We start from the raw sequence: 12,627 nt of genomic DNA, 5'->3' as shown, positions 1-12,627 counted from the left end.
TGCACTAAGTTGTCTGAGGGAGCGCTTAACAATAAAGAAAGAAGCCAAACCTGTAGAGCATGGCTAAAAATTATAGCTGAATGTATTGACAAACCAATGGTTTCGGAAGAGAAATATTCTATTCTATAAGAAGCAGGTTTGGTTTGGATGAGTACATTTATTATCAAACTCATAGAAGAATCATTCTAAGGATATCTTTTCTTTATTTCAAGTTTGTTGTAAAATTGTTATGTTTAAATGTTAGATTCATGCCAAGAAATCAAATAATGTAAGTAGAGAATATACAGTAAGAGGTACGCCATTTGTTAATAGCCAAAGAGACCTGTGTGGTAGCTCTGCTGCCTGTAGAAAGACAGAAAAGGTAGGTGATAACCTAACTCTTGCTTCAAACATTGCTTTTGTAAGTTGAATAAGCAAAATTTTAAAAATGCATCATTAAAAAACCCACAAAACAAATCAATATGCCATTGTAGTAGATAATGAAACACTGTTTATGGAACTTCATCATAGACAAAAAACTACCTATATAAACCTGTGTTCATGTGCACTTTATTTTATTACAGTTTTGCGGTCATATAAAGCATTGCAGCTAGCTACAGTGGTGCTTCAGAGTGGCATTAGAATACATTATCATGAAAAAAGTAAAGTAACTTACAATACAGTTGTTTACAGTAAAATATTACTGTTTCTGTATGTACATAATATGATAAACACTTAAACATCGTTATTGGTTCAGTTCAAATGTGAAAAAAAGTTCAGGGAAAACTTGAACAAGACATATTTAAGTCTTTAACTCTTTAAAATGCATAAACTAAGGCTTTGACCTTAACAGTCTTCAGACCTACAAAATGTTGCTTTGACATTTGTGAGTTTGCAAAGCAGTTTTTCCCCCTTTTTGTACTTTTAATTTTTCATTCAGAAGAAGTAATAAGTTTAATTTGACTCTTTAACATACTCTCTATGGTATGAAATAATCTGAAATTAGATTGTTTTGCCAGAAATCAAACTTTTTATTTCAAAGACAAATTGAGTCTGATTGTAAATTCTATTAGAGCTAATTCAAAGCACTAGAAAAATTTATTTTTTCAGTCTACATTTATTTTAAGCGCATGCAAAACCCGCCATTTTTAAGATAAAATGGCAAAAGCTGACTAAGTTATTCTACTACAGAGAGCTGTGTGAAATAATCATCTGCGTCTGCTTTTATGGAAGCTTTTATTATGGCATGTCTTCAGTTTTTTGTTTGTGCCAAACTCGGAAAAAGTAACCAGCATGCATAAAAGTTTATATTGTGTCTACATCAACAAGGCAGTAGTATCAGCAGTGAGACAATCTGGATCATTTTGAGTCCAAATTCATGGAGAGTTTCTCCAGAATAATACCTCCTATCTGAATGAAAGAATCTTTGCAAACTTTGCTAATCTCCAAAACAACACTGGCTCAGTTGTTACTTGTGCCTTGAGCGTACTTGAAGCAGTGTGGGCGTCTGCTCCATGATCCGCAGTAACAGATTATCAATGTAGTCCTCCAGGTCTCGAACCTGCGCCTTCACTTTCTTCAGCTCTGCCTCAACCCTCTGCAGCTGCGCCCCCTGCTGGTCAGATGCTGCCTGCTGCTTCTCCATGTCCATCTCCTGCTGCAGTAGCAGGGAGATCAGTTCCATGTTGGTAAGATGTTGATATTGAGCCAATCTGTCTGCGGTAACCTCCTGCAGAGAGAGCAGATTTGTGTAATTATGTTTACTTGCCAACTTTTTGCCTTTTATTCTAAGCAAAATCCAAACTATCAAAGATTTTCTTCTGTAAACCCCTCCGTTCCGTAAATGACACATTTTTCTGTCTTTTTATAATCTCTTATTTCACAACATCTAAAAAAGGTCAGCAGAGTCCAAGATGAAACTCTTTGATTTAATCTACTGTCAGCTTTATCTGAGCATTACTTGGTCTAAACTCAGGATCTGTGTCTCCATCCAAGTTGTTTTGAAAGGTTTTATAAATAATCATTATCATTGTTTATTTATTATCTACTCTGAGTAGTTTGAAGATGTGCTCTCTGTTCATTCAAGTCAATGACCAAAAACTAAAAGCCATGCTGTCTCAACTTTGTTTACGTTAACACAAAGTTGGTTCAATATTTTTGATCACAAAAAAGAAGCTCTGAAATCAGAACTCAAATGTTTCTTTAAAAATCTGAAAGACTTTAGAAGTGTTGTATGAAAGACTTAGAACAAATTGATCTTTTTATCTGTACCGGACTCTTCTCAGGTTCAGGTGTGGCCTGATGGGTGGATCGTCCTGGATTTATGGTAGATTTTAGCTTCTCAAGAACTGAGCGACCCTCTTTCTTCTCAGGCTGGCTGGATGTCAATGGTTTCACTGGATGAGACCTGAAAAGGGAAGAACTTTGGACTAGCATTCTAGCATGCTGCAAAGCTTACAATAATCCAAAATGCATTTTGAATGACTCAGTTTTGCAAATCAAACTTGAGGACAGAGAATGTTTTAATAAGTACATATCGAGAAAAAGCAGAATACATAAAGGCCATCGGTAAATAAAGCACTAGTCTTTATGAAAGAATTGATGTCAAAAATGGGAAAAATTATATACAGTTCTTCCATTTAGTCAATAATGAGTAATTGTTTACAAAACTAAATATTAAATTGGAACATATAGACATACAGAAAAAGTTGACCAGAAGTCACTATATTTTTAGCTTGTATGTATATGATATCCTTTCACTGTGAAGTCGTTGTCTTTTCCATTTTCACTGGCTGGAACTGAGCCTTAAGATAAGAAGAGGAAGTCAAGTCCTCAAGGATTAAATAAATTAGCTATGGAGAAGAATCAGCTGTCTGGTATCACCTTGCTTTAAACAAATGTGCATCAAGAAAAAAAAACAGCAATCGCCAGCTAGTTAGAAACTCAAGCATCAGATGATCTACCAATTTGTGAAAGCACATGATTAACCACTATCAGGCTGCACTGACAACTTCTCTTTTCAGTGTGGAACTTTTTCCTGAGGGAAAAACTCAAAGTTATTGTTTTTCAGTATTAGGAAGCGTTAAGATATAAAAAAGTTGTAAAAAGAAAATTGTTTTCAACAGATGCCAAAACACATTTGTCTGGGGGAAAGAAAAAAAAGAAGCATTGGTTTTTGTAACGAAAGCAGTGCTAACAACTCTCATAGCTAATAATGAATTATAAATTTTATATATACAATATTATTCATTTAAATCCTCCATCTAGTAGCCCAAACATTTACCCTGAATTGTATCATTCTTATTAATTTGTACATATTAGTGTCCATTTCTTTCTTTTGTATGTAGAGCAAGCTTGAATCTGCAATGGCAGTTGTTCTACTATGGTGTCATTAGTCTTTTAGGAAACACTCATTTATTCTCAATAGTAGCTACTAGCTAGCAAAAGTAGCAGCAAAACAAGCAAAATTAATGCAGTGCAATGTTTTAAGCAAGCAACAGAACATCTTTTAGCCAAAAAAAAAGAAAAATCAAAGCATGAGATGATTTACATAAATGTAAAGCAAAAAAACAGAAGCAATGCAACTGCTCCCATCCAATCAAATTGGATGTGAACGCAAATCTCAACATGAAAGTGATCAAAATCAAACAATCCATCACAGCAGAAAACCATGTTAACAGCAATTTAAGCAAAAAAAGACATCCCATTTTCATGTTTTGCTGTCTAGATCTTAAAAAAGGTCATGTCCTAGTGTGAGGAGTCTCACCTGCTCTCCTGAAGGGGCAGGCTGCCAGCAGGCTGTGTCTCCTCAGGTAAAAGTGAGTGCCGTGCATCAGTCAGGGGCGGGTCAGTGGTGCAGGTGGCAAACAGCGAGGGGGTGGAGGAGCCCAAAGCCAGCGAAGTGCCGACTTTAGCAATAGGCCCTGTGCTTGAGGCTTGTGTGGGGGAGCAACAGACCAGGGGGTCAGCTGATAGGGGAAGTGTAGAAGGGATGGAGGGAGAACAGGGTTCATGTTCTTGCAAAGATTTCCTAATCTTTGTATTGGAAGGGGTTCTGCAGTATGGTGCAACTTTTGCATGAAGATCTTCAAAGCTGATTGGAGTTGTTTTTCTTTATCCAATGAGGGAGTGTTAGACATAAATTGGTGTGTTTTGTCACTGACAGAGATCAATTTAGACTTATTGGGGTGTTCAAGAACTTGCAAGGAAGATAGCACTGATTTAGTTGGTTGATAAGACAGTGGTCCTTCACTGACTTCTGAAATGTTCTGGACAAGGGATAGAAATTGCACAAACTCCCTGTCTCCATATTTGCTTTGGCTGCTTGGGCTGTCACTGCTGTTCTGTCTAGAAACTCCTTTTGGTCTGATTCGTGCACTAACAACTCCTGAAAATGAATCGGTCTGCTTAGGTTTGTCCAAGTTGTCTTCTGAGTTCCCATTATCATCACAGTCTTTCTTTATTTTTTCAGAGTCGTCATCACACCTTATTTGTTCACTTCTAAGTTCAGCTTCAACATCCGGTGAGTTAGATGCAGGATTTTGTTGCAATGGAACAACAATCACTTGGCTCTTTGACACACAGGGATCACACAATGTTTCATTTGCTAGTTTGCACAGACAGTCATGGCTGTTGTCTTGGCAAACAGGTGGTACTTTGCAAAGTTTCTTAGAAGATGCAATTACTTCAAAAGAAGAGTTCAAAGTGGTTATGTAGGTGTCCTTTAATGTGAATGTGTCCCCAGAAGTGGTCTCCTTCTGGTAAATGTCTAATTGTGAACCTTGGGGTAGAAAGGTCTCTTCTAGATTGCTTTTGCAATTATTGGCTGCTTCAGATTGAGAAGATCCATCTGAGTCAATGAAACCAAAATCTGAAGTGTTCACATTCATGTTAAGGTCTCCGAGTGTTAGTGAAAAAGATATGTTATTGTTGAGGCATGTGGATTCACACGGGTTAAGTTCTTCTGTCTCTTCTGTTGTAGTATATGATGTATTTGGTACATCAGAGGGAACACTGGACAGTATGCTAAAATGGTCACTATCAGACCCTGAGTTCTTGAATGAGATTTTATCCCTTGTATTTTCTTCAGTGCTCATTGATAAATGATTACTGTTTAGTTTTTGTTGTCCATAATTCCCCCTGCACGCACGTCTGTACAAGTCTTGCTCAAACAATGTTCCACCCCAACAGTCAGCTACGTCTTCCAGAGGTTCATATTTGAACCTTTTGGGGTTCTCTTCGGATATAAGTCCAAATGAGGTGTTGTTTGTATATGGCTGTGTGTGGACGCCTACAGACTCTGACGTTCCACTGCTTGAACTTGTGTTGGGAGAAGGGATCTCTTTTTTGGATTCACCCTCCCTGCCACGCTGCAAAGATGCCACACCAGTCTGAGAGAGGAGATAGGCTTCTTTATGGACTGCTAGTTCCTGACCTCTGTGCAGCCAGCCATCTGAGAAAATTTCATTCACCGAAGTCCTTATAAGTCTCCTTGGAGGTAAAGGTGGAGGCTCGTCATTGCATCTTTGCGGTTCTTGTACGTAGTTACAGCTGATGTTTTCCACTGGAGAAAAGCTACGTTTACAAGATAAGGTTGGACTGGTTCTGGGCTGTTCTGGAGGAAGTCTACCTTTAGGGGAGTTGAGTCTACTACAAGCAAAGGCATCAAATGATTTTTCCCATTCTCCTGGATGCTCAGACATGGAGTAAGGAGGGGAGTGTATCTGGGAGCCAGGTGTGGTTCCTTTGGGCACTAAAGCAGGCAGTGATACCTGCTTAGAAACTGGCCGGGGACGCTCACGTTTTATTGAAACCCTATTTTTACTGCTGACTTCAGGATTAGTGCCTGCTGGCAGAGTGGTGTAATGAAAAGGGGGTGAGTCTGGTAAGGAGCACGGTGCAACAGAAGGCAACTTCTCTAACTCTTCTGCGACAAGCTCCTCAAAAAAGGGGTTGCGCTGCATACATGGCAGAAAAGGGTTGGAAGGGGAGATAGGGTTTGAGGAAGGAGAAGAGGAAGGAGTGAAGAGGTTGATGTGACTGTGATTGTCAGGTGAAACGTGACCAGAGGGAGAAGCAGAAGGAGAGGAGCATGGAGGAGGTACTGGGGAGCAAGGAGAGAGGGAAGGGGGTACATCTGAGCTGCTTTCTACCATAGTAGAAACTTCCAGCCTGTAGAGGAAAATAGGGCACAATATTCCTCTTAGTTAATGATGTGCCAGGTTACCAGCTGGGAAAAATCAGTTTACAAAAACAGAATACTAGCTCATTAACTAGGATAAACCTCCTCAGCTAAGTTCAGTTTGAAGATATCAGATCATAAAAGCAGAATTGTGGAAACATAAATACAAAAAAGCAAAGCCCATTTGCAAAATAATCAAGCAAAGAAAGAAATAAGTGATGTACAGTAGCAATTCAAGCTCCACTACACTTGCAGGTACAGTGTTAGTGAGTGCTGGGTGAGCAACTGTGTGCATGTGATGCAGTTTGGAGAGAAAAACACACTGAAAAAAAATTGGCAATGCTGAAGTGCCAAGTATGAAAATACGGATAGTGATGATGATACCATGTGATTCTAAAAGTGCCAAAAATAAGTAATTATGTTTTTAAATGAGCAGATAGCAGAACAAATACTTGATTTGGACACTCATTTTATTCAGTATGCCCCAAATGGAAACCAAATATGTTCATAACTGTGGAAAACCTATGATGATTTCTGACTCACCTTGGCTTGTTCTGGGAGTCTCCGGAGCCAAACCAGCCTCTGAGCCTTCCCTCCGACGAAGCACCAGCCTGGTTTAGGTCTGACTTAGTAGGCAGAGAATCACTCCTCCCTGTAGAGAACAACGTTTTTCTCAGTTTCCTTCCTTTTTCAGGTGAACAACCTGCTGAAGATACAATTGGCATTGCTGCCTGAACAGGGCGATCTGCAGTCTGAGCCTCTTGAGCTAATGCTTCTTTCTCTTCCTCCTTTTCCTCTTTCTTCAGCTTATCAAAGGACCAGCGCCGTCCCTCGGTAAAGGAACTTTTCTCCTCTCCTCTTTTTGTGAGATTCTGCAGAGACCGAGACAGTGGTGAACATTTCTCCAGCAGAACCAGTTTGGACGGGAGTGCTCCAGGGCTTTTTGGAGTCAATGGCTCTGAATCGTAGACATGGCTTCCATTTATGCAGAGAGACGACTTGGACTGAGTCATGGTCTGACCCTTGAGAGACTCCACTGCAACATTTGATCGAGGGAAGGCTGTGGTGATCTTACTAGCTTCATCGCTGAAGGCTCGCTTGTGCGTAAGAATCTTGGTGGTGTGCTGGGTGGTGAGCACTGTCAGAAAGGAAATAAGAAGAGATATAATCACTTTTTAAATTGTAAAATATGAAGGATTATGTTAACAGCAGCTAAAAGAAGTTTACTCATGGAGTTTCCATGCAGGTCTTCTTCTCTCTTGCAGGGAAAGTTGTGCACATTTGACCTTTTCTCTACTTAGGATCCTTTTCCTGGTTATCCCAAAGTTTCTTTACCAAACCTTAAGGTGTCATCTAGATGTAGTGTTAAAAGTACTAGGTCTTTCCATTAAAAAAATAAAAAATTGTGGTGTTTTGGATATATGTGTAGCCAGCACCGAGGCATGCAGACTGCTCCGACAGGCACTTCTGAAAGAATGGATCACTTTGAACAATTCACTGAATTGAATGAGCTACCATGAAAGAATCCCACCTGCCACCTTTAATAAAATACATTTTATATTAATTGAGCAGACTTTGCCTTCAAATCCCACATCAGTGTCTGCCCTCACAAACATACTTCTGAAATAATTGTAATAAGCTCTGATAAATTCACGCCTCGCTTCCTTTGAAACTGACACAGGTGCGAATGGAAGAGGAACATCTTATTACATCCTATGCTATGGGTTGGGATTTAAATGTCTGTTAAATTCATAAAGGCAAGTGACCCTAGTATTGATAATATAGCATAATCTGACTTTTTTAACTACCTAAATAATACAGCATAATCTGACTTTTTTTAATTACCTAGACAACCATAAACTTAGAAAAATCATTTTCTGTGTGCCTGCTAATATATCTCAAAATATCTGTTTCAGAAATTGAGAAAGCTTCTTGATTCTTAATTTTTGCAAACTCATATGACTAATTCATTAATGAACATTAATGTTGAGTGCAGAAGCTTACTCAGGCTACAGTTGTGTTGCTTTTTTACAGAAATGGAGCTTTGTTGGGTTTAGTTTCTTTGCTTTAGGCATGGAAACATAACCAACAGTCCAAAATAACATGTTTCCAAAAGCAATTACCAAGGAATGTATTTACTTTTCAAAAACAGGGAAACTGTTGAAGTCCTTGTAGCAACCAATGGACATGAAGAGACAACATTCAAAGCAAAAACAGAAGCCTTATCCTGCAGTACAATGAGTACAATTTACATTTGTCTATTTTCTTTGAAATGTATTTATGTGATCAGGTTCACCATAACTTTTCAAACTTTAAAGATTCTTCTGTATGAATGAGATTGACATCTCTATACATTCATATATATCTACCACATAAATAAGATCTAAATAAATGTATTTTATTTAACATTATTGTACAATTTTTTATCATTTTGTTGCTGTTGAGACTAACATTTATTTGAGAGGCAGCAAACATCTGCAGTTTAACTAAAAACATTGATTAATTTAATAATTCTGCAAATAATTTCAGACCAACCTTTTTTCGCTAGGTCTGTTTCTCCATAGTGTGCATCAATTCTCACTTTGCTTGTGTAAATGGGGGAGCTTGGAGGGTCTGACAGCAGATCCAGGCTGGGCGGAGGGCCAAGGTTGTCACTGGCCATGGAAGACAAGCTGCTCTCTGAGGCCAGAGATGAGCACGACCTCGTGTCAGATGACTTTCGCAGTCTTCCCTTGAAGAAATCTTTCATCTTGCTCCTCTTCTCCTCTGTTATCTCCACCTCTTTTGACTCCACCACAACCCCTCCATCCTTTCCAAATGGTTGCCCCAGGGACCCTGACAATGCAGCGTAGCGGCCCGGCACAATGGCTGAGGAAGACTCCACATCACCCCTTTTCCTCCCAGTGACACGATCCTTGAGCTTGCCGAATGCAGACCGGGGCTTGTCCTTCATGGTGAGGTCGAACATGCTGGCTGTCATGTTGTTGCGGGTGAACTGGACCGTCACCTGAAGTTCACCACGTTCCTTTTCTTTTCTACCTGCCTTGGAGTTCAGCTTGAACCATCTACAGAAAAAAAAAGATAATGTCCAATGCATCTTTGTTTTAAAGGGGTATTATTCTGTATTTTCCAAGCATATAGCATCATTTCACAGCACAATCAAGTAACTATGTTACCTTAAGTTGTCATAAAACAGCTGAACATATCACTAACAACTTAAAAGAAGTGAGACTTTGTAATTTGACCACTTTTAAATTGACCTCTGTCTCTTTAAAAGGCTTCTACTCTTTCCAACCCTCCACCTTCAGCAGGTCATAACAATGCTCCACAATTATCACAGCTGCAGCAGTTTTCTAACTGCTGCAGCTACTAGTCTGAGGAGTTTTGTGGGGAATGCGTGAGGTTATGGTTGCTCAGTGGGGTGGGAGCTCAACTTGAGTCTGCAGCTCCGAGGAGGAGCTTTGGGTAAATAGGTTTTGTATGAGCAAGCTTTTAGACACCCCTAAATGACTCTCGGTAATTCCTCAAAGATGTAAGATAAAAAACAATACTCCAGGTATGTTTTTGATGAGGGAATAAAATTATAATATAAAGCTCAAGAAAGTAGACTTTACATAATGCTGCCCTTTGAGAGCTTAAATAAGAACTTATACAATAAAAATTATAGTTAGGTCTCTGAGTAAAAGAGAAACTTTTAGTTAAAGGTCAGCGGTGTCTGTTTTAGTTCTACATTTGGCAAAATTATTTGAAGGCCTCACAGCTACAAATGGAAACTCATATTCTTCAAAGTGCACAAAAAAGGTCAGCTGAAAAAAAGCATTAACAGATAAACTGGGTCAACCAATGAATTCAGTCCACGCTCTGTTCCTCCCTCTCAGGTCCACTGAGCGGACCCCAGAAAATGCTACATAGCCAGAACGAACAGCAGGAATTCAGTGAGCATAGAGGGAGCAGGATCCTCAATTAAAGCCAGATGTTTCTGTTTCACTCTATTGCAGTGTTTCAAATAACAGAAAGGCCAGTTACGTCACCTGTTGTTGTATTAAACACGGGTCATTCATTCACAGTTAATCATTTAGACTGATGACAATCAAAAATTGATATTATTTATACTGACATTCCATTGAAAGTGATCATTTTCATGCTACCTGAAAATGACACTTTACTTTTCTTCATTGAATGTAAACGATGAAGACATCACAGAAGACCTGCATGATAGGAAAAAAGGTTTCTTGACCCAGAAAAGTGGATTCTTACTTCTGCCTAACTGTACCTCTTGACTTGTGAGCCAAAAAGGTAACGAGTGAAGACATGAGTTTGGAGGGAAAATGACCACTAATGGTGTTTTGATTGAACTAGAGAGTCAGGCACATTTAACACTCTGCAAAAACCATTATAAAAAAACGATGTTGAATCTTTCCAAGACTTGACAGCCAGTAAGTAATCTAAAGCAGAACTCCAATAAAAAGAAACTGACCGTATCCACAAGCTCTTATACAACCTGTCAGTTGGGTAGTGTTCGTCATCAATTTTCCAGAAATACTTTTATTTTTTTCATTCTGTGTTTTTATAGGTAATAAATAGATTCAAAGAGGAAGAAAAGCATTGTCAATATTTTTTTTCTTTTTTAAAAGAAAAATAGAAAATTGAGCCACATGTTTGTTTTCATACCCCTTTACCTTGATACCCTTTAATAAAATCCAATGTAACCAGAACTAGTTTATTAAAAGACCAAGAAAAACAGCTGTTATGGAGTATGTAGAAGGGTTAGTTTATGAACAATATCACACTCTTTGACATTTCACAAAGCACTGTTTAATCCTTTCTACATAAACAGAAATATTTTTGGCACAGTTGTAAACATATCAATACATGACTGTCGGCCTAAACTAAAACAGCCAGGAACCGTTGACAGTATAAATGTTAGTTATACACCTCACAATTATAGTTTCAATGGATGAGTGAAGCAGGAAAGGTATTTTTTTAAATAAAGTTACATTAGCAGTCTAACACAAAGTGTTAAACTGTTTAATCGGCAAGGCAGTGTTCAGGTCATGAGAGATCAAACCATCACCAGAGTAAAATATGTAGGTGGTGGAATCAAAGTTGAACATGGAAGGACAATAAGAAAACATGATGGAGGCTGCAAAGCCTTGAGGCTCACCTTTTATTAAGACTGTAAACTCGTTCATTTGCAGGAAATATTAGTTTTTATGTCCTAATCTTCAGCAGAGGCTCAGTTCAATCACAGGGCTTGAAGGCCATTTAATGCAATATGTTCTCTAAAGCCATTTGATTCTCACATTATCAGCTTTTAAAATCTATCCCCAACAACTAACTGTATTTTTCTGTCACAGCCTTGGCCTAGTTATATAACAACATCATAAGAAAGTTAGATGTGTTTAAATCTCAGCAGCCACATGCATAATGATTAACATTTTATGTGATGGCTATTAATAGAAAATTACAGACACAATGGCTGCTGTTGTCAGACATGTTTTCTCTGAAAGATTGTAGGGAAATCTTGTACAATTCCTTCATGGTCACGATGAAGACTTGTGCAACAGTGAAAAGTGCAACTCATCTTGTTTACTTGCGGTGCATTATGGGAACCTCTGCTACATCAGTCCATAGGTCAGGTCTTTCTGAGGATGTTGCTTCTGCAGCTTGCATCCCTGACCTCTCTGCAGAACAGTTCTGGTTCCTTCTTAAACTAACTCATTGAGGACAATCGGTCAGCTCAGCTGATGCACATGACTGATCACCACAAACTAAAAATACCAGAGTCTTCCTCGACAATAATAATTAAAAAAAAACTAAAAGTGGGAGGATAGTAAACGAAAATGTGAACTTACTCATCTCTGGGACACATTCCGTCCTGGAATATCTTATCCAGGGGGATGATAGTCTGACCCAGAAACACGTCCAGCCCGATGAGGACCCGGTGCATGACGGTGAGGACCAGGTCTCCGCTGCCCGGGGGGAACGCGCTGCGGCCGCCCTCCTCCAGGATCCCGGGCAGCAGCTCGAAGCAGCACTCCTCGTTCCACACGGGCACCTCCGCCTTCTCCACCAGCCCGGTGGTGTACTTCTCCTTCCCCACCTGGATGATGGTGTAGAGGTAGCGGCTGCCGTGCTTGCCCTTGGTTCGCAGCCCCCTGGCGCGGAGCACGGTGACATTAACATGAGTCGGAACCCACCGCTGATCATCGTCCAGATCTATCAAGGACATCATCTTGTACCGCTGATCCCCCCTTCACTCCACACACGCAGTTTCACTCACTGATGTGTCTGATCAGCTGATCGAGAGGTCATACCCCCCTCTTTTTTTATTAGTGCTGCGCAAAAATAATACCGCTGCAGGGGATGTGGGGGGAAATCACCCAAAATTCCGACGAGCCTCAGTTTTCAGTCTTCAGTTTCAGCCGCTTCTTGCTGCTTGAACTCAAGTCAATGCAAATCACGTT

At 39.5% G+C, this 12,627-nt stretch overlaps 1 protein-coding gene across 1 annotated transcript; it reads right to left on the bottom strand.

The window, feature by feature from the left end:
• Positions 1-533: 533 nt before the first annotated feature.
• On the bottom strand, positions 534-12,594 carry LOC129360320 (uncharacterized). Its single transcript, XM_055030471.1, has 7 exons — positions 12,016-12,594; positions 8,696-9,225; positions 6,704-7,298; positions 4,107-6,150; positions 3,746-4,074; positions 2,251-2,386; positions 534-1,708 (listed from the first exon to the last, which is right to left on the bottom strand). Exons 1-7 carry the CDS (start codon positions 12,393-12,395, stop codon positions 1,448-1,450), a joined length of 4,275 nt encoding a protein of 1,424 aa, XP_054886446.1. The 5' UTR covers positions 12,396-12,594; the 3' UTR covers positions 534-1,447.
• Between the last annotated feature and the right edge of the window lie 33 nt (positions 12,595-12,627).

Source organism: Poeciliopsis prolifica, unplaced genomic scaffold (assembly GCF_027474105.1).
Source record: "Poeciliopsis prolifica strain line A6 unplaced genomic scaffold, Auburn_PproV2 SCAFFOLD006, whole genome shotgun sequence".
Lineage (NCBI taxonomy): Eukaryota > Metazoa > Chordata > Actinopteri > Cyprinodontiformes > Poeciliidae > Poeciliopsis > Poeciliopsis prolifica.
The sequence above is the reverse complement of the archived record's forward strand: the minus strand, read 5'-3'. Positions and strand labels throughout refer to the sequence as shown.